Source organism: Poecilia reticulata, chromosome 19 (genome assembly GCF_904066995.2).
Source record: "Poecilia reticulata chromosome 19, P_reticulata-male-v2, whole genome shotgun sequence".
NCBI classification, from domain to species: domain Eukaryota; kingdom Metazoa; phylum Chordata; class Actinopteri; order Cyprinodontiformes; family Poeciliidae; genus Poecilia; species Poecilia reticulata.
Window position 1 is genome coordinate 12319059 of NC_088848.1, and position 22439 is coordinate 12341497.

The 22439-nt window shown below is 37.7% G+C and overlaps 2 protein-coding genes across 6 annotated transcripts in view; both read left to right on the top strand.

The window, feature by feature from the left end:
- Nucleotides 1-22439, top strand: part of LOC103481634 (glutamate receptor ionotropic, NMDA 2C-like) — a 61066-nt gene that overhangs the window by 35551 nt on the left and 3076 nt on the right. Inside the window, exons 9-15 of the mRNA XM_008437258.3 lie at nucleotides 6532-6694; nucleotides 7894-8047; nucleotides 8410-8535; nucleotides 15453-15682; nucleotides 17598-17758; nucleotides 18412-18599; nucleotides 21676-21908. Coding sequence (XP_008435480.1) covers nucleotides 6532-6694; nucleotides 7894-8047; nucleotides 8410-8535; nucleotides 15453-15682; nucleotides 17598-17758; nucleotides 18412-18599; nucleotides 21676-21908 — 1255 coding nt within the window. The remainder of the gene's footprint in view (nucleotides 1-6531; nucleotides 6695-7893; nucleotides 8048-8409; nucleotides 8536-15452; nucleotides 15683-17597; nucleotides 17759-18411; nucleotides 18600-21675; nucleotides 21909-22439) is intronic.
- Nucleotides 8542-12033, top strand: LOC103481633 (abnormal spindle-like microcephaly-associated protein homolog). 5 transcript variants are annotated; one of them, XR_014085065.1, is made up of 4 exons: nucleotides 8542-10767; nucleotides 10845-11005; nucleotides 11217-11705; nucleotides 11797-12033. XR_014085065.1 is itself a non-coding variant. In XM_081600624.1 (3 exons), exons 1-3 carry the CDS (start codon nucleotides 10516-10518, stop codon nucleotides 11897-11899), a joined length of 516 nt encoding a protein of 171 aa, XP_081456750.1. In that variant the 5' UTR covers nucleotides 8542-10515; the 3' UTR covers nucleotides 11900-12033. The 5 variants fall into 5 exon arrangements, 3 of the variants coding, with proteins under 3 accessions (XP_081456750.1, XP_081456751.1, XP_008435479.1); XR_014085064.1 differs by having other exon boundaries at nucleotides 11217-11695; XM_081600624.1 differs by lacking the exon at nucleotides 11217-11705.

Below are 22439 nucleotides of genomic sequence, written 5' to 3' on the forward strand. Positions count from 1 at the left end.
ATATATATATATATATATATATATATATATATATATATATATATATATATATATAAAATGTGTGAAATCTATGAACAGAAACATTTTGAGTATGCCTCCCTGTCCTTAGATTTTCCTATAAAACACAATAACGTGTTTTATAAGAAATATAATTAATGAAATATAATTCTAGGCCCACAGAGCTAGACGTTCCAATAAGAGCCAGACATCTGCCCCCTCCCTTTTTTTGTCTGCTCTAGTTAAGTTCATTGCAAACCTCCACAGTTCATTTAACGCAGAGTAATTGTGTCTGCTTGAAACTGTTTAAAAACACACCTTTGGTGTCAAACACAGATTGGTGCATGGCAGAAAACAGACATTAAACAGCTATTACCTCCAGCTGCTTCCACACCATCAGCGGGATGCAGCTTCTTCATTATGTTCAAATCAGTACAAACATCGAAGAGAATGTTGTAGCACAAGCCTTCATTTTTTATCTTCACAGTTTCCGACTCGACAACAGAATCAGCATCCTGCACAAGCGTTCATACCTATTGAACTTTTGCATATTTTGTCAGTTTGTATATGTATTTTGTGTGGTAGGAATGCATTATGCTAAAGTGGAACACATGCGTTGAATATTTATTTGTTTTTTTAACCGTTTCATGGACATTCATTATAGAAAGAGATACGTACCGGCTGTTCTTGGGTGCAACCAAACAGTGACTGCCAGTAAAGAAGATTTATCTGTCCAACACTGGGACATCTGTCAAAGCATGGGACAACGTAGCCTCTTTCTGGTTCTCTTTCACTATTTCGCTCTGTCCCATTTGGACTCATACCAACAAACAGGAAGCAGGAAAGCGGACTGCTGCTATATAAATCTCATAATCTTTCTGTGGCTCTCTGAGAAGCTTCACCGTACAGCAGATGTTTAGCATGATTAAAACTTTTTGTCTTGCTCATTAAGCCCCCTTCCCTTGGACAGATGATAGCTTCCTTTGCCAGGGGGCTGAGCCCACCTCTCTGTGCTGATTAAGAGCATGAATTCATCCCTAAATTCCAGCTTCTGTCTATCTGATGTATTATAGTGTGGCGAATTATGCACTGACCAGATGCTAATTTAATGTGGGTTATGAAGTAGTTGCCCATAATTCGATTAGGTGTTTGACAGAAAGTTGCTTGGCTTTCATTACCAGGTTTGGTATTTTTTGTCCAGTTTTGACTAATTTAAGAAATTTCTTCTCCTCAGAGTTTTATCCAGCTGTCCCCCAACTTCTGACCAAAGTAAAATCGAGGTACACCAAGTGGGCATATCATTATGACCACCTCTCTAACATTGTGCTGGTCACTGGTTGATGTCCATTCCTTCATTTTGATTGATGTGCTGAGACCCACTTGTTGAATTTTCACATAACATTGTGCTGGTCACTGGTTGATGTCCATTCCTTCATTTTGATTGATGTGCTGAGACCCACTTGTTGAATTTTCACAATTTAGACCTTGACAAACTTACTCCAATCCTGACACTTTTTCCTTTAACTTGTTTCAAGCACATAATTGGTGAGTAAATAAATGTCCACTTGCAGCCGATGTAAAAATCCTATGCAGAATTGTGACTTATGAGGCTTTTTTTTTTAACATTTAGGAATGGCTAATCTTGAGGATGACAAAATCTAATGATAAGAACAAATATGAAGTACTCATTTCCTATTGCGACTGTCAGTTCATTCATCATCTTTAACCCCTCATTCTCCAGTTCAAGACATTTTATCCAAAGATTTTCAGTTAGTTGGTGCACGCAGCAGATTCATCAGATAAGAAGCCCATTTGAGATCCAGGCCAGATGCCTTCAGGTGCTTTCACTGGAAGGTTGATTTTACAGTAGTTGAAATGCCATACCGCTGATCTGTCACTGGTAGTCGTGTCCTATAAAATATAAGTACAAAATTATTAGGGAAAGAGTTGATGCATTTGTGTAAAGATTTATTACTAAGCATCAGTGTTTGGCCTTGTGAAAAGTGGAGTCTCTTATAGACAGCTGAGGTTATGAAGTCTTTTCCACCAGCTACAATTAGTTCCTGCGATGGATATTTTTACCATTTTTTTTTTTGTACAGTGAAAAGAAAAACATTAATTCAAACATTATGGGTTTGTGATGGACCGAGCAGTAAAGGAACAGCCAGGCACCAGTTTTAAGTCAAAAATAATTGTTTTTTATTTAACCCAAACAACACTTGGGTAAATAATAGAAAAAATGACAAAAATTGGGCCCATAAAAGAGGTCAAAGTAACAGACATCAACTCATAATAACTCAAACAAACAGACCTAACTAACACAGACAAAAGGGGAAACTTAAATACTGGCTGATCAGGCCACATACAACACACTAAGGGGAAAATACACAAAACCTAACTGAAACTAACAGAAAAATCCCATTCCCCCCCCTCTGGATGATGAGTAGTGGTATGAACCAATTTGCAGTCTCAGCTGGCTTGCTCCACCCCATCTCCACCTCTCTGCTCTCCTAAAGGATTGGAGCAGCCAGCCCTGAGGAAACTCAAAAACCAAACAAAGGTTAAATCAAGCATAACACAACAATGTAGACTAAAATGTGCGCACTTATTCCAGAATACAATGCCATGTGTTGCCTTCTAAACAAAAACCAGTTATTCTGTAAATTGAATCCTAGACTTAAAGAAACCCAAATATAAGTGAGGTGAACCCATTTGTAGTGAGAGTGAATGTGAACCTGTTGCGTGTGGTGAAAGTGAATGTTACCACATTTGTGTGGCTGTAACTGCAGCCATCACAGGGTTCCAGGCATCTATTTCTTTCACTATTCACCATTTCAATCAAGTTGAGGTTTGGACGTCTATTGGTCCATTCCAACAACTTGATTTCATCCTTTTTTAAAGCTATTTTCTCATGGATTTACTATTGTGTTTTAGATCATTATCCTACTTTATGACTATGGCTTTTTTGTGATTGCAACATTTTTACTTGCAGTTTTCTTCTTTGTTGCATCATTCATGTGTTCTCAGCTCGTTTTACTTATTGCTCTACTATTGCAGCTGGTGACCACTGTAGTTTTTATGACCTAAGGCTGATTTTAAAACCTATTGCATCTCCATTACTGTAAACCTCATCTGCATTTCTTGGTCTTCATGATCTTGTTTGTTCTCTAATGTTCTCTAACACACCTAAACAGAACAATTAGGTTTATACAGAGAATAGATGACACAGGGATGGACTTTCTTCACTTATTTGGTGACTTCTGAGGGCATTTGTTTCAGGTTAGCTTATAGTAAAAGATGCTACATTGGTGAGAGGGGTGTTGCTTACCTCCAGCAGTCATTTGAATGGAAACGACTGCAGCAGCCATTTGGTAAGACATTGGGGTAAACATTATAAATTAATATTAAAAAACAAATTTTTTTTTTGCTATTATTCCAGTTAATGTTTTTCAACAGCTATAACTAGAACAGTTATATAAAAAAATGCTTGTATCATTGATTCTTTCAGACAAGTTGGAAAAACAGATCATATTTGAATCATATCCTATTCATTCATTACAACTTCTAGTGCTGCATAGCTTCTATACTATAACATATTTTTTAAAAAGTACTGGTTATCCTCCCCACTTCTGTGTGGTATTCCATTTTTGTTTGTATATTTCAGGCTTTAAATAGAACATTAGAAAATTAAATCTCTGCTTTCTAAAATATACATAATAGATGCTAGATTTTTTTTAACTGCACGGGAAATATAACACCTAAAGTTTCTTTAAAAAGAACACAAAAGCTGTGTGCAGCTGTTCCTGCTTGATTCATTTGGATGTGATTTTCTCTGAAACCACAAAGCTTGTTTTCTTTGGAGAAACAAACTTTTGTTTTCTCAACATAACAAGCTGATAATGGTGTGAATGGGTGGCTCTCGTGTTTACATCCAGTTTCATCATTCAGTATCACAGCTGATTCTGCTTGTCGAAGATGGATGATCCTTCATGTGACATTCTCATCGCGAGTCAGCCAGCATCCATGACAAACATGTGCTCTGTTTAGTTTTCCTGTCATACGTATAAAAATATAGTTTTAGTTGTCATGTAGATCACAATTAAACCCTTTTGATTTAAAAGAAGGGCTGCACAGTGGCGCAGTTGGTAGAGCTGTTGCAGCAAGAAGGTTCTGGGTTCGATTCCCGGCCTGGGGTCTTTCTGCATGGAGTTTGCATGTTCTCCCTGTGTATGCGTGGGTTTTCTCCGGGTACTCCGGTTTCCTCCCACAGTCCAAAAACATGACTGTCAGGTTAATTGGCCTCTCCAAATTGCCCCTAGGTGTGAGTGTGTGTGTGCATGGTTGTGTGTCCTGTGTGTCTCTGTGTTGCCCTGCAACAGACTGGCGACCTGTCCAGGGTGTACCCCGCCTCTCGCCCGAAACGTTGGCTGGAGATGGGCACCAGCAACCCTCCCGACCCCACTGAGGGAAAAAGGGTGCAAGAAAATGGATGGATGGATGGATGATTTAAAAGAACAGTTTTATTGTAATGAGGTGAAAAAATATACATCATATCTTTCAAGCAAAAAGTTTACAGCATTTTCTGTCCTTTTTTCGTTGATTACAGAACATAAACTTCCGTTTTATTATCCTTTGACTTTGAGCTCTGAATAAGTAGTAGACAGAAAGAAAATGTAATCAGATACGGTCTAATTTAGCCTATTTATAAAGTGCATTTCTGTTTAATAATACATGCTTTCCAATTGATCCTACTTATCAAATGGTGCATTAATTTCAGGTCTTTATTCAAACTGATTTAAGAAGTTTTCTTTCTAAAGAAACTGGGACCAGAAAATGGCCCTGGCATTTGTGGCTATAGTGCCTCAATGTGATTATTTATATGATATGTAAAAGGAATGTGACATATCAGGATATTTGTGTGCACAATGTACTTTTCACTCAAAATGTAAGAAAAACGTCTAGTTATAAGTGCAAAAAAACCCAGCACTTTCTATCAATATTCAAAGATTATTGACTTAAAGCAAGTTCCTGTATTTTGCAGAAAAGTCGCTTATAAATCAGTTTTGTCTTATTTCAAGTGCACAAAGATATTTGCACCAGGAACTAGACGAAAATACTTGGTAAGATGTTGTGTTTTTTGCAGTCTAGCCCACACATTAAATTCACAATAAAAAGCAATTTGACTTTATTTATTTTTTAAATGAAAGCAGTTATCGGTTAAATTAGAAACTTTAATAAAATTAGGTTCTTGATTATGTGAGGAAAATAACTGCTGTGATCATCTGTAGCTCAGGGACTGGAATAACTTAACCCTGTTTTACTTTTCAGTTTCTGTACGAACCCAGAAGTCACAAACTCATCTCTTGCTTCATCTTCTCCTCTTGTCCTCTTTTCCTCTTGCCCTCCTTTCCCACCAAACGGAGCCGCTGCCCTGTGTGACTTGTCAGCCGTTTACCCTTTCCTTTCCTCTTTCTTGGTCCAGCTGCCTCATGCACTGTGGCCACTTTCTATGCATTTTTTTGTTGTCATCCGGTGACCACACACTGCAACATAAACACATAACTTTCACAAATTCCCAGATGAAAGTTAGCTGCATGTGAACATGTGTTTGTGTGTTCGCGGCCCAGTTTCAGACTGTTTGTGAGGAGAATGGCAATCAGAGTGTGGTTAATGATGACAGGTGGCCGGCTCCTACAGCAGTTAATTAACACTTAATTTTCCGAGTTAGTCTCATGAAGGCAGCAAAACCTCGTGAAGCTATGTTATTCACAATAAACATTCTAGAAAACAATCAGCAATAATCTTAATTGCTCATTTGACTTTTTTCTTTGTTTATGCGTGGCTCATTTATTCCCCCCTGACAGGTTGTCTTTATCATTTTTCAAAGCTTATGTTCACTTGCTGACATGCTGAATGGATCCTTCAGTTAATAAGGACACAAACACACACAGTCCTTAATAGATTTTTGGCAGGAATTGTAGCTGCTGCTTCATCTGCTGACCTAATTTCCCATCTAATTTAGAAATAAACATTTTCTCTTTGCGTTCGATTACATTTTGCCTGTATTTACGAGGACTTTCTTGTCTTATTTTTCACCTCGGTAAGTAGCAAGGTTACACAGAGGAAGCTGGAAAAACAACAGACCGTAATAGATGTTGATTGGAGGCCATCGGAGTCATGCAACCCTTCACCAAGGCCTCTGTGGGACTGTGTGAAAGTGGATTTGTGCAGCTTTTTTGGCATCCTTTCCAAGTCTTTGAAATACACCTTTTAACCGCCATTGATTTTAGCTAATGAACCTTAGCGCTCCTGTCCTTCACTTTGCTGCAGCTGACAATGGTTGCTGTCAGCATGAGAGTCTGGAAGTATTTAGCACTCACTCTGCGAAACGAGTACAACCGCTTTGATGCCTTAAGCCAAATATAGCAGCGGAGAGAGTCTTTGATTATCAGATCAGAAGATGTAAAAATAAAATATGTTGTAATATGTCTGACAGCATTTTTTCTTTATTTTATCTCATTTTTCTAACAACAGTGTCCAATCCGAGTCCTACACCAAACTGTGCTGCAAAGGTTTCTGCATAGATATCCTGAAGAAGCTATCCAAAACAATTAAGTTCTCCTTCGATCTCTACCTGGTCACCAACGGAAAGCACGGCAAACTGGTGCATGGGATTTGGAACGGGATGATTGGGGAGGTAAGGCTGAATCCTGACGCAGTTTTACACTAACGTGTTAGTAAACAGTGTCCCTCCAAAGACTTAAAATTGTTCCTTGATGTATATTTATCACAAAGGCTCATCGGTTATCCAGTATCTGCAACCTGCAGCTTTAGAATTGCATATAGCTTTTCATATCTTCCGCTGTGACTTTAAATAACTTCATTAAAATTAGCAGTAGAAAGGTAATTTAAATAATACAAGCTTTTCCACTATTCTCCAAAGTGCCTTCATGCAATATATTTTTAACATTTTCACAAAAAATGACACTAAATATCAAAGGAGTATAATTTTCATTAAGTATTTCTTCAAACAGTAAGTTACCAAGTTTCTCAAATTCTGATATCATTTTTGTTAAAAAAATAAAAATAAATAATTGAAAGTCCCATTAAGAAAACATAATAAACCTATATAAAAAAATTGTTAATTTAGAAATCTAAGCAAATTTCCAATGATGATGATAATAAATACAGGGATCTTTACAAAATTTCTAACCTTAATTTAATTTTAAAAGCACATCGTCATCACTTTTGCTTAAATTATATGAAGCTTTCATTGTTGGTCTGAGTTCATCCCAATTGCTGTTTCACATACTGAAAGTAAAAGGTTCTGACTATAATGCTACATGACTCACTGAGACCGAATGAATCTCTCTTCAGTTTAGAGACTGTGTACCTGCCAAACTACATCAAACTGAGCACCAGCAAAATGTAAAACATTCTGAACAGATGTTCTGCAGCGAAGCCTTCACGCTTGTGTTTCTGTGCCCGAGGGTATTCAGCAAGTGTTACTGTATAATTCTGTTTGTGTGCAACATTTATAAAGCCACCTTGGATTTGAGCGATCTCGAGACGGAGCATTCAGCTCCTCCTTCATGCTCAAATAATGAGACAAATATGTTTCCCTTCAGACAGCTGCTTTCCAGGTGCCAACACACAATTGCACTCTAATCCTTAGTCACATGAAGAATCTGTAAACTCGACTCGCTGCATGAGTGAAATTTGAGAGCCTTCCTGCTACGAGATAGCAAAATGACACTTTGTCACCCTAAGTAAAGACTGGTCATAAAATTAAAAATGGTGCTTGTTTTAGGTACAGGAAATGCAGCTGGTCAGTTTCTCTCACGCTCTTCCTCCAGTGGTTTTATTATGCTTTCTTTGGCTGCTTTTCCTCATCAGGTTTTCTACAGGCGTGCTGACATGGCCATCGGCTCGCTTACTATCAACGAGGAGCGCTCTGAAATCATTGACTTCTCTGTGCCGTTTGTGGAGACGGGAATAAGTGTCATGGTAGCGCGTAGTAACGGCACAGTATCGCCGTCTGCCTTTCTTGGTGAGAAATAGGTCTTCAACGTTTGTTTTGCATGCTCCCCTGTTAACACCATCTTTCTAAGTCTTTTTTTTTCCAAGGATGGCGTAGTTACACTTGTTCTGTCTCTACAAGCCTTTCAGGAAACTTCCCGTTAAGATTTAATCCCACCTGTAACTGCAATCTTGAACTAAATCTCCTTGTATACCAGCCAATCACCTAAACAGCCTTTCTAAATGTGTCCAACATAAAGTATCCCAGATCCTTTAAATAATTTTCAACTGATTTCAAAAAGCAACATGAGTAGCTTAGATTTTAGCACTCTCTTATTTAATTCTTGTTTGAAAATCAAAGTGTGTGGTTTCACTTTTTTTCTTTCCTCTTAGAGCCCTACAGTCCAGCAGTTTGGGTCATGATGTTTGTGATGTGTCTGACCGTCGTGGCTGTGACCGTGTTTGTGTTTGAATATTTCAGCCCAGTGGGCTACAACCGCAGTCTGGTAAGCGCCAAAGGTGAGTTGTATTTATTTATTATTTTAGTTTCACATGTACATTGCCTTCAAAGAGAATAAAATGCCACTTTTTTGCAATTTTATTGTTTTAGAATCACAATTTTTTTGCCCCCCACAAATAAAGGCCTTGACAAAAGCCTGTGACTTTTGTATAATCACTCGAATATTCAATGCTTTGTAGAAACACTTTTTTGTATACGTCTTGTGTTTTTCCCTACAAAAAACATAGGGAGTTGTATTTCCATTTGTGTAAAACATACAAACAAATGCAGTAGTGTGTCTTCTGAACACCCAGAATGGACCGATGTCAGGTTCCAATAACGACTGACATGTTAAGACAATCCCTAAATGCGTTACAGGCTAAGCAACACATTCTGTTGTTCTTCCTGCATTACAGGATGAGACAGTGGGAGGAAATAAACATGCTTTGATGATTTGACCATAACAGACCAGTTCTAGACCAGTTTTGCTTATGAGACATAGCAGATAGTCACTGAAGGCAGACGTACCTCATGGTGACAAAGGGCATACATGTGCAGTTAGATCAGTTTAACGCTATCAGAACTAGGGTTCACATGCACACAGTTCGGATCATCAATTGGCACTAACCACCATTCTCATTCAGATTATAATTTCATTCTGATTGAGCTGAATCCAATCAGAATAATCCTATGTGGGAGATTGGACTATCTCCCACATTTGCATGCTCCCCAAAGCCATGCAAATGGCATGGGGCAAAATTTTGTTTATTAGGGGAATGCCATAGCAATGCATAAGGAGAGCAGTGACTGACTTGCGAACAAAAAAATATTTTCGTACCATTTTTTATGCGTCAAGAAAATAAAAAAATAAATTGAAAAAAATCTTGACACAAATGATCATAATTCATGCATTAAAGGGTTAAAGTAAGCAGTTTAGCTATTTTTTTGTCTCAGGTTTGTAGACTGCCTTGAGAAGCAGTCCACTAAAATAAGCATTTCAGCTATTTTTGTCCCCCTCTCAGGTTAGTGGGCTCCCTTGCTCAGTCTTTTTTAAAAATAAGCATTTTAACTATTGTTGTTGCCTTTTTAACATTTGTTGTTTTGCAAAGCTGACTGGTCAACAGAAGAGTATGTCATACTCGCTGGAAAATGTCAATCTCTGATTGGCTGACACCTAGCATCTTGTTTCTACACCTGTGACATTAGGTGCTATAAATCTGTCAGCCAGCTGTGTTGACAGTCTCAAAAAAGCTATTTTGTTGCATTTTTTTAAATTGTTGTTTTGCTGAGCTGACTGGTCAGCTGTAGGACACCTCATACACGCTGGAAAATGCCAATCTCTGATTGGCTGACATGAATTCCCAAGCTGCTGAAGCTTCTGGAACTTTCTGGCACTCTCTGCTTCCGAGTCTGCTACGGTCAAGGTAAGACGTGTTTGTGTTTTCTCCATAAAATATAGTATTTTAATTTTTAATTTGATTAGAATATTATTGTAACTGCTTACAGTTGTTAGATTTAATGTGTTGTTTGAGACAGTTGGTCGATTTTAAAAGTTTAATTGTTGTGGAATATTTCGTTGTGGCTCTGATTGTGTACTTGCTAGCTTGATGGAACAGGATTTTTCTGGATTTATACGGGAAGCTAAATGTTTGTACGCCCACAAGACGCTAAGGAATAAATTGCTGTGGTGTTTTTAATTAGTCTTCTGTAAAACAACCATGCACAAATTTTCATATTGGTGCATCCCTAAATATATAATGGTCAAAGATAAATTCTGATGAACATTTAAAACAGGAACTGGAAGACATTTTAAAATATCCAAAATTAATAAACAAAACAGAAACAACAAGTAATATGAATTATGAAATCTGTGAAAACAAAAATGCCCTTCAAAAAAAAAAGGTTTGGTTGAGACCAAAGCATCAGACTGAAGACTTTTATCATCCTGTTCTTGGTAGAAAGAGGAAAAATATAAATTATTGAGCTTGTTTTAATTTGACATGCGATTAATTTATTTGTCTCAACTGAGATGGATCAGAGAAGTTGGTTCAAATCTAATCTGTGTTTCCCCTCAGTACCACCTGACCATACAGGCGGTGTCTTCGGTGGAAAACTCCCTGGAGACGCTGCTGGATTTACTGCAGAAATACCGGGAGAAAGCTGGGGACAAAGTGGCCGAAAAGGGCGGCAGCATCTTCACCAAAGCCTGCTTCCTTCTCGCTCTGCTGCTGCAGGACGAGCGCCACGCTCAGGTTTAAGGCAGACAGAAAAAAACTTCTTTCCCACCATTGCTTACAAAAACATCTTAATTTAATCCATTTCCCCTCAGGAGGTGGTGAAGCTGCCTAAAGTTTTGGACCGAATAGGCAGCATCTACAGGCTCACGGCGCGGAAACACAGGATGGACAAAGAGCGCAGCATCACCAGGCAGAGAATCAATGGGAGCTTCTACGTCCCGCCGACGCTGCGCAAATCCAAACCGCCACCAAAGTAGGCAGCATCTGATCTGTAAAAACCCAAACAGGACTTCTGGTTCTGTGGGAACTAAAATGCTGTTTTCTATGGAGCTAAATTAGTGTCGGAAAGATTCACAGTAAGATCTGTGTCAAGTTAAAACAGCAAATTTGTGAGTGCATTACCATCTCCATTCAACTGGCACGCACCTCACAGGAAATCAAGCGCACCAATCTCTCTCACTCAGGCCTTCAGGAGCCTATAAAGCAACTCGGCACACCTGTGTTCTGAATGATCCCTTCAGACAAAGAACTCAGCTTCAAGCTCCTACAGAGACACCACTGGTAGAAAATGAACATTAAATCATTTAACCTGCATTCAGAGGACCTAGTTGATGGAATGGGTTTATGTTTGGAATGTAGTTTGTTTTGTTTGTTTACTATAATCTGTAAGTAATTTTGATTCATTTCTTTGTAGGTTTTCAACCTGCTTGGTGTCCACTCTGACCACTCAAATAAAATTATGGTGGTCTTGTATTGTAAACTAAAGTAATTTAAAGACAAAAGAAAAGAGAAATAAAAGGATGTCACTGAGATGAGTTGTTCCTGCGTCTCTTTGATGGGAGCAAGCCTTTTTCAAGTTTGGGCAGAAGCCGAGGCGGTTTGAAGAACCCCAAAAACTTGACAATCTGCATGTGTGTAATAAGATCCAGAAATGTAAAAGAAGGTTTGTAAATGTACGACGTGATTCACTGTTCTGTACAACACAAGGTGAATCTTACTGTGAATCTTGGGACTAATTTAGCTCCATACTTTTGTGTCGTTCAGGTTTGCACCGGATTGGGTTCTGAGGAAGGACATACTGAAAGACATCGTCGATCCCCTCAGGGCAATCCAGATGGTGACCAAAATGCTCACCATCGTTTTATAAACGGGAAACCTTCAAGAGTCTTTTTGTTTTTATAGAAAACCTCATATTTAAGGATTTTTGGTTTTTAATCCAATTATTTGCTTGTAAATACTGAATTTGATCTATTGTGATAATAAAATTTATCTTTAATCTTTTTCCTTTTTCTATCTTTTCTTTCTGTTTCGGGGAACTAAAAAAACGCCTAAAAGCTATACCAAAGAAAATCCTTCCAACTCAGACATGGTTAAATACAAGGCAAAAGATTTCTAATGCACCTTTAAACATGGGACGTAACAAAAAGAAAAACACATTTTACAGCCAAACAGTGAATCGGCTTTGATTTAAAAACAAAAAATAACGTATATTTCTTATTTGCTCTAATTCTTAGTTTATTTAAACTCATTCGACCTCCTCTTGTCTCTGATAAAAGTATTTTTCCCCAAGTTTGCAGTGCTGAGCACACTTATGCTAATAGCGGAGCTAATCTTTAGCTTAACGCTTTTATGTTTTTTGCCAACTTTGAAAACGGCACACCAAACTTATTTTAAGAAAATATATTTAAAATAAGCTAGTTTTAACCCTCTGGTGCATAGCGGTCACTACAGTAGACAGCTGTTTAAAAGTCATTGTTTCCTAAATGCAGTGGTTTCTATGGTGGAATTGCACATCAGTCCTTAGAATGCTCTCTACTGCTCCCCTCCATTGAGGTTATTTCAGTGGCAAGTTGTTGTAACTACAAGTTAATGTCATTGGAGTCCAAGATGGCTGGCAGACAGACACACTCGATGACCACTCCTGGAATATCCTCTCAGTCCTTGTATTCTAGGAGAATCCTGGAGGTAAAAAAAATATGCTGACATGCAGAAGTATCTAAGTAACAATATTATTAACTTAGTTTGGAAAATTTTATTTCACATAAGTAGGAAATTGTGATTAACCATGTGTCCAACACAGTGGACATCATGCATCGCTGACTATATTTTTAACATAAGTCATGTAGTTGATTTACCTTTCATTATAACTGTTTTGCTTTTAATTTAATTCATTTTGAGTATATCTATAAGTTAGTTTTAAAAAATATGCTTTCTTATGCCGATTAGTTGTAGTTTGTCTTAGTAAAATTATCATTTTCTCATACTTTTAGACTACAAGTGCAGCAAAGAATAAGGAACACTATAGAATAGTCAAGGAAATTCCCTCCAACTCCTCTGATGATGAGCATAGTGACAGCAGTGATGAGGAGTGGCTACCAGAGAACACTAGAAATATAGGAGATACGGATGATGAAGGAGATGCAGACAGTCAGGATGCTGAAAGTCAAGATGATGGGGGCCAGGATGATGAAGGACAAGTTGCAGAGGGAGGTCAGCAAGATGAGGGAACTGAGGAAAATGTCCACATGGTGCCAACTCAGAGAAATGTTCACAAGGGCCATGCCCGCACCCAACCCCGCAAATATGTCTGGAAAGTCCAAGACAATAACTTTGATGGAGACCTGCCACCTTTTCTAGGAGAAAGAAGGGTAAATGTTGATGGAAGAGAACCAATTGATGTCTTTAGGTATTTGTTTCCCTTAGATCTCATTGATGAAATAGTGCGTAACACCAACATGTATGCGCTACAGAAAGGGAAAGAAAATATGGCAGTGACCAGTGAAGAAATGCAAATTTTTCTAGGGATCAACATGGTCATGGGGTGCATTCGGTATCCTAGGACACGGATGTACTGGTCCAGTGAGGATGGCCTCCGTCTTGGAATAATTGCAGATGCTATGTCTGTAAACAGATATGAGCAAATTCTGAGTTATCTGCACTTTGTGGATAACTATACCTACCAACCAGCAAACACAGACAGGCTCTTCAAAATAGCACCAGTGCTAAGTACACTTCAGAAAACATTCCTGGCGGCAGCAAACCCTGAAGAATTCCAATCAATTCTGCAAGTTCAGCTTCGTCAACATGCTTCTGCCTCTCCACATTTATTGACTACATTGCAGCTTTCTTTAGTATTAATGCAAATTTTTAGCATCATAACGCTGGGTCAAAGCCAACGGGCACACTTTGGCATGCCCCTTTAAAATTTCTGCAGGGATTTTCTAGTTCCACTTATTGTCCATGTGTGCATCTTTCTGCTGTGGCTTTGTGCTGACACACACTTGTGCTCCTCAGACCAGCAAACTCCCTAAAAGTTCAAAAGTGAAAGTACAGAGGGTTGGACATAAATACTATGCGCAGTTTTCATATTTTTAATTGTGAGATGTTTTGAAAGTCAAGTATAATTTTTCCTCTCAGTTTGTATTTATAGACCACTCTGTGTTGGTCCATCATACAAAAATTCCCTCAAAATATATTGAAAGGCTTCAATATTAAAAATGTAAGCAGGTTTCAAAGGGTGTAAGTAATTTTACAAGATGGATGAATAAAAGAAAAGCAAGTTTTCATAATAAAATCCCAATACTATTTTCTATTATCCCCCACTCATGGGTTTACATTTTGCCATCTGTATAAATTTTTCTAGAAATACCCACCAAATACCTCAAAGCTTCTCAGTTTCCATCACACCACGTATGATACAGTAAGCCTACCTAAATCCAGTGCAGTCTGCATGTCCTGCAATGGGTAGAGTTCCCAAATAAGATTTTTGTGAGAGACTCAATCAATCCCAGAATGCAGCACTGGCAGATCGTGCCCGTATCTAGGTCCAAAAGGTCATTTCCTTGTTTCAATTAGCAATCTTGGCTGCACTAATTGAAGTGTGATTGATGAAGGTGGCAACCTCTGTTGCTGTGCTTGAACAACAGTGGCAACACTGAAAATGGGCTGAGGCAGTGAAATTCCTCTCTTTTGTAGGGTTTTAAACAAGGGCATGAAAAGGTTCAGGATTACTTACACAGCGCAGTGGACAACAACGACGAGGGAAAGTAACTAAAATACAATGTTATCACTTCTGCAATGAATCACTGTGAAAATGGCCAATTCCACTTAAGTATTCAGGGAATATACACAATGCAATTTTTTTTTTTTTAGGTTTTTTATTTATGATTTGTTGAGTAACAATTAAAAATATTGTTGAGAATGTATAAATAGGTGCCTACTGATGATAATCTCATTTTATCTTACTTATGGGGTTATTTTCTTTCATCTTAGCCAAAAGCAAATATTGATCAACTTCAAATGGTACAAACTGCTGCAGCTTTAAACCTCAGCCATAACACTTGTGGCTTGTATTTCATTGTTTCTCCATTAATTAGCTGATGCTTATCTTGACATATTTAGTACATTTTTTTGCACTGTCAAGGACCTTATTGTTATTTGAATTAACAAAAACAAATCCACTTTCAGGTCAATTTAGAAATTAATAAGTCTCAGAATTAAAAACCATTATACAGACTCTTTTTTTCTGAAATATTAGAATTTATGTCAAGCATTTTTGAGTCCGTTTTCACAATGTTTATTATATTTTTTTATTTTAAGAAGTACTAATGGTTTTCATATGAGGAACCTAAAAGAAACATTTGTATGGGCATTCCAGATTTATTATTCAAACACCGACTCTCCACAATTTCCTTCCTTAGCTCCGGGTGGGCCGACGTTCACGATAGGGAAATCAGTGTGGCTGCTGTGGGGAATCGTCTTCAACAACTCCGTCCCCATTGAAAACCCCAAAGGAACCACCAGTAAAATCATGGTCCTGGTCTGGGCCTTCTTCGCAGTCATCTTCCTGGCTTCTTACACCGCCAACCTGGCTGCTTTCATGATCCAGGAGCAATATATTGACACTGTGTCTGGCCTTTCTGACAAGAAGGTAAGGAACAGAACACGCAACAGTTCAATAGTAGCAATTAGAAAGTCGGCAGTAATGCAAGTGGGCCGTGTTTGTAATGCTTTTGAGACATATAGAAAACATCCTGGCCTTTATCTACAGCTCATGCTGACGTGTCGCGTTCTCTCCATTGCGTTTAAAATCCATCGCCTAATAGGCCATGACCACAACCGAGCCAGCGGACTCACAGAAATCCTCTGAGATGGAATCCAGCAAAAGGATTTTGTCGTGAAAGCCTCTGTCCTTTGCCTTTCAGTGGGAAGCCCAGTGGTGTGAATGACTAATCAATTACTGCCGTCTGTCAATATGGATGCTGTCTGAGTCTTAACTTGTTCTGTCAGTATTTTGGGTCTGTCCATCAATATTCCCCACTATGTGGTCTCCGTCTGCAGTGTATCTCAACACTGTTGGAACTAGATTGTAAAATGTCAAATGATTTTTGAAAAATAGTAAGCCAAATAGAAGAGCAAGTCTCAAACACATTCTTTATGGCTTGAATGTTTCCACACAAACATTCAACCTGGAAAAAAGTTCTAAAAGCTCTAATAAATAAAATCCTAAGTGAATAGGTGCTATTTAAAGCCGAGATACAACACAGCAAAGAGTTAGGTTTAGATTACATCTCTCTGCTATAAAGTGTAATATAAAGGATAGTTCTCTTTCTTATCTACATACATTTTTTATCATCAATAAATGTGTGTTGATAAAAAATTTATGTATATAGGAAAGAGCACTATCCTTTATATAGTACTTTAAAGCAGAGAGATGTAATCTAAACACACATTTATCATCAATAAATGTGTGTCCTCTCCTTTAGATTTAGATTCATTTAAATAACACAGGCACAATATGACAACACAATTGAAATTAATTACTAGCCAATACAATCTGATATAGTTCCAGTACACAGAATTCACATAATGTGCTGTATATAGTGTTTAGCTATTACAGATTTTTTTTGTCTACATTTGATAATGTAGAATCACAACATTTTCAAATGTCCAAGTCTGCTAAAACTACTATAAATTATACATAACATGTTAAGACAATAGCGTAGTAAACATACTAAATGACACACAAATAAAGCAAACAAAATCCCCCCGAAAAAGAAATATATAAAAACAAAACAATTAGAGAAACCAGACAGTTTTTTTCTACTTGTCAGCATAAACTGTGAGCCTCCGATTGGTCTTCTGTGTAGTATTTTAGTTGACTCTATTGGCTTTCCATCTGAAGAGTGATTATATATATTTAACACGCATACCGACTCACAAACTCCCTGGTTGATTGGATCTATTCATTTTACTCAGCTCAAAAGGTCAGAGCAGTTACTAAGATGAATAGCTTCTTTCTGTTTACTGTCTCATTGAGTTCCAACGAACATATTCCTGCTTCACTACGCTGAACGTCATGCAATGTGAACTTCAGCTGGATCACAGTTATTCTAGCAAATACAAAGTGGCTGCTGTCCAGTTTAATCAAATTGAGATGAGTGATAGCTTAACTGTCCATTTATAATGACGTGATGCTTATCCAACTGGTTTTTGATGCAAAATAAATTTTGCATTAAAAAAGGAAAAAACACAGTTTTTTGTTTCCCTCCATATCATCTTTTTGGTCAAGTCTTCTCTCTTTACCGTGAGTGTGTTTTTTTTTCTTTTTATTTCATGCTCTTTCCTCACCGCCAATCTTTTCAATGTTGTTAATTTTCTTTTTTCTTTTTTTCCCCCCAGACTCTTTTTTCCTTTATACACCTTATGCATTTCTTTATTGAACCATTTTGGCTTACAATTGTAAACTGATTACATGTGGAACAGTTAGAGACGTATGAATCCTGTTTCTTTTCCTTTTCAATAATCTTCTTCCACCTCTCCCCTCATCCACTGTGTCTCTGCAGTTTCAGAAACCACAGGAGCATTATCCTCCTTTTCGCTTCGGGACAGTTCCAAATGGGAGCACAGAGAGGAACATTCGCAGCAACTATCCTGATATGCACACACACATGATGAAATATAACCAGAAGGGGGTGGAAGAAGCTCTGGAGAGCCTCAAAACCGGGTAAAGATTTGTTCACACTATAAGCATAATTACTGACTGGAAGCTATATTTAACCGATTCTTGTGACAGAAAAGGCATCAGATGACAAGGCGGCGATGATCATAATTTTGGTGACATGGCAAATGTGCTTTGTATTTTACAACCTATTTTTGTTTTAGGCCAGTGTGATGGCTGTATTTTTAGATGCAGTCATATCTATTGTTATTTAATTTGTTGACTATAAAAAGCATTGTCAAACACTTGATGTTATCATCTCATTTTGAAAAAAGCTCTTAGATTTAGGATTCTTTGAGCTTTTCTATACACACACACAGTATATGTACTGTATATATATATATATATATATTTAGATAGATATAGATAGATAGATTGGAAGAACAAGGAAGAGTATTTGAAGATCACCAATTCAAGATTTTGTGCATTTTAATGAAGCCCTACTTTAAAAGTATTTCCGAGTGATTACAATTATGCAATCAAGCCGTTTTCTTTGTACTTTTTCCCGTACAAACATGTTTGTCAGCAAATGTTGCAGCAGTTTTGTAACCATCTATGTTTTTTTTTATGTCTTTTTTACACTATACAACCTCAATATGTTAAGAGTGCACTGCACACTTTTGAGATATAAGAGCTACTTTTGATCCATTTCTCTGCAGGAAACTAGATGCCTTCATCTATGATGCTGCTGTCTTGAACTACATGGCTGGTAAAGATGAGGGTTGCAAACTGGTGACCATTGGCAGTGGGAAAGTGTTTGCCACCACGGGATATGGCATTGCTTTGGAGAAAGACTCCCGCTGGAAACGACCAATTGACTTGGCATTGCTACAGTTTCTTGGAGATGGTAAGCTCCTTTCTAAGCAAACTAGACATATTTTACATCCATCAAGAAATAAAACTACACCTGCAACTCTAGACAGAATCTCAGCTCTCCCGTTTTGACCATAACTGTACGGTCTCATATAATCTTAGCATATAATTAGAAATTGTGTAGTGCTTGAATTCAAAGTCATGTCCAACTGACTTGCCTTTCTTCTCAAGGATCACCGCCTGATCTAAAGAATTACCCATCAACCAAATAGACTTTGGTGCAAGGTGCACAAAGTCTTGCCACTTCAAGACAGTTCTTGACAATTTAATTTATGTATTATTCATTGTACAATCATTCCCTGGGGGGAATATCCCTATGTCATGACAGATATATTTCTATTTCAAAGTCTCAAGCCTTGAAGAAGCTCTACTTTACACATCTTATATATAATGAAGTAGTACAGGGGCAAAAGGACAAGTTAATATGAGGTACCATCTGTGGTTCTGCTTTTATTTCCCAAAAATGTCTTCATTAAAACAAAGTAATGATTACCATTTCAAGTCAGGTAAACAATTCAATTCTAAATCACAAACTTTAAATAATGTAAGCTGTAAGGTGGAGCCTCAATAAATAAAAACTTATCCAGCACTTTTCTATGCTTCATTGTTCTGAACTCTAGGAAATATGCCTACCAGACTGACACCTCAAACACACTCAAACCATGTTTGCATACTGGCAGGTTGCATTATCCTGCTGAAAGAAACCACATCCAACACCAAATACTGTCTTCATGAAAGGGTGAACATGGTCAGCAAAACTACGTAGCTAAGTGGTACATTTCAAAGTAACATCCACATGGAGGTTGGGACCCATGGTTCAGTTCTGATGCTAATGTTCCTATTGTTGGTGTTTTCAGCGGTTGGGAGAGGTCAGCAAAGGCTTCCTGACTGGGTTGCAGTTATGTAGCTTCATGCAAACTGTGATGCACTATGCATTATAACACTTTTGTATTAGAGCCAGTATGAAGTTCTTTAACAATTTGGCATACAGTAGTTTGTGTTGTTTACTACTATTTGTTCAATGGTTGACTTTTGATGGGAATACCCATTCTAATCTGGAGATTGGGAAATATGCTGACTCAATTATTCGCCATCGTCATTTGGTTCTTGTCAAGCTCATTCAAATCCTCACTGACACATCAAGCTTCAGGACAAAATATTCACTTACTGTCCCATATATCCCAATTACTAACAGATGCCTTGATTAATCGCTTTACTGGTTGAAAAGTTATCTTTGATTGATGTATAAATAATTTGGTAGTTACCAGTTTATAAAAGCCTTAATCTAAAGTCCATTAAAAATGCCAACTTTGCATTAAAAGTGTCATTTACCGAATGACACCTCATGACAATTGTCATGAACATTCATAAAGACTTTTTTATGTTCATGACAGATGTTATGTCATGTTTATGACAGTCAGTCTTATGTACACTTCTTCAAATAAAGTGTTGCCAATTGCTTTTGGCAATCTTCAACCACTGATTTAAAACAAACATCCACAGTAATGAAATACTGTGAAATATAGGGGAAGAAATTGTTATGTAAAGATATAGCTGTGCAGTAAAGAAAGGGCAATCCCTTGACTTCTTTGTAGGTTATTTCCTTTGCCCCTTTGCTCCTGTGCTCTGTGACGTGTGAAAGATAAGGGCAGTTGAGCCTCCTCCGTTCAGTGGGATCAAGAAATGTTCTAGATAATCCTCTGCTAAATTAACTTCTTTCTTCTGCCAACAAACCTCCTACAAAGAGAGGGATAACACCAAAGCCAACTTTACTTTTTCATCCAATTCAAAGGATCTTCAAGATCTCTGAAAGATTTTCATTTATCTCAGTTTCAGTTTTAGATGGATTTGAATTGAAATTTTGCGATTCTAGTGCAACACCATCTAAAAAGCATTATATTTACCTTTCAAACAATATCTAAATATACTAATATAATTTGTGACTGTTATTTATGCCCTGTTTTAGTCTTCATGTCATTTTCATGTTAGCACTGTTTGCGACCTGGGCCTGGGAAATGTGATGATGTTTGATACAGTTTAGGATTAGATGTAGTACAACAAAACAGATTGAGGACACATGCACAAAAAAAAAAAAAAAAACTTCCACCCTGTCCACCTTGATCAGTGACTCATCATTGAATTTACACTATGCCTGATGTTTTTGCAAATTTGATGAAAATTTTATGAATTGCTATCAATTGAAGTCAAATCCCAACCTGACAAATGTAAAAAAAAAAAAAAGTTACAGAAATCTTTGTATAATATTTGTTATTTATCGCATTATCTTTTGTAGAAAATTTTGTTTTCTCAAGATAGTAAAATTGCTAATTTCCCTCAAAGAACCAGAAAGTGTTTTATTGGGACTTGGTGTGATAGAACAATACAAAATACTTCATAAATTAGAAGTAGAAAAGAAATTAACAGTAGATATTCAACATTTTGTTTGACAATCATTTATTTGCCCAAGCCACAACATGCATGTCACCGCAGGGCCACCCCCAACCAGCACACAAATATCGAACACATGCTCTGGCCCGTGGGGAAGAGCAGCAGGAAGAAGCAGTAGAGGAAGGGCGGTCCAGCGCACCAAAGACAGGGCACCCTACCAACCCCACATCACAAACCCAGAGGCGTCCAAGCATGCCAGGAGTACACACACACTCTAACACACACCCATAGGAGGGCTGGTTCACCCCTCTTCCCTCTCGCCAATATTAAAATCAATAGTACTAGGCCTTTCCTATCTTCTGTATAAATATATTACACCAGCAAAACTGGTTTATTTTCTATGCTCAAGAAGAAATATTACCATTATAGACAAACAGGAATGCAAATTCTGGATTAATACTGTTGTGTCTGGGCTAGATAGATTATTTTTGAATAAAACTATGTTGGGATGATGTCTTCACACCTTTGGTTCCGCACATTCAATGCATGTTTAATAACAGACATTAGTAACTTTCAGTCATCAGATTTCAGGATGTGCATATCATCATCATCATCACTTTCTGAATGTTCTGACTGTCCCTTCGTTCTCATTTCTCCTTTAGGAGACACAGAACGTCTGGAGACAGTTTGGCTTTCTGGTATCTGCCAGAACGAGAAAAACGAGGTGATGAGCAGCAAGCTGGACATTGACAACATGGCTGGCGTCTTCTACATGCTTCTGGTGGCTATGGGCCTCAGTCTGCTGGTCTTCGCCTGGGAACACCTGCTATATTGGAAGTTGCGGCACTCTCTCCACAAGTCTCATAAACTTGACTTCCTGTTGGCCATAAGCAGGGTAAGGCTTTTGTAAAACAAAGAAAACCCCCCAAAAATCAAGAGTAGCTTATTCGTTCTCCGTTTGTGTAGAAGTGGGCCAAGAGACCAACTAAGTAGTTAGATGGCCAGCTGTCCTACTTTAATTGAATCAGTTGCATAACATTTTTGTAGAGATATTTAAAGACTGTTTTAATAATTCTTATTACATTTTCAGTTTTTTTTTATTCCAAGTCAGATTAATTATAATCAGTGGGTACATCTAATAGTAGGGTGTTAACTGGAGAACTTCAATAGTAGCCGAAGTACTCGGCCCAACACCACACATTGAAAAGCTTCTGTAATCTTGTTAATTTAGCTTTTAGATTTGAAAGCTATTGCTGTAGTTAGCCTAAATTAGTTCTTTGCACGTAACGAGAAATCTCTAATGGATGGTCTTCTTGAGTATATAATTATACCACTGTGCCTGGAATTGATCAGATTTCTAAAGAAATTGCTGTCATTAGTTCCTAATGAGCAGCTCTAACTCCAAATTAAATGTGGCCCTTTTTGG

Coding starts and splice junctions, on each gene's coding strand:
- LOC103481633 (XM_008437257.3), top strand. CDS start 10,516: ATGCGATTAATTTATTTGTCTCAACTGAGATGGATCAGAGAAGTTGGT. Junction 10,768..10,844: donor AGGACGAGCGCCACGCTCAG/GTTTAAGGCAGA, acceptor ATTTCCCCTCAG/GAGGTGGTGAAGCTGCCTAA. Junction 11,006..11,216: donor AAATCCAAACCGCCACCAAA/GTAGGCAGCATC, acceptor TCTCTCACTCAG/GCCTTCAGGAGCCTATAAAG.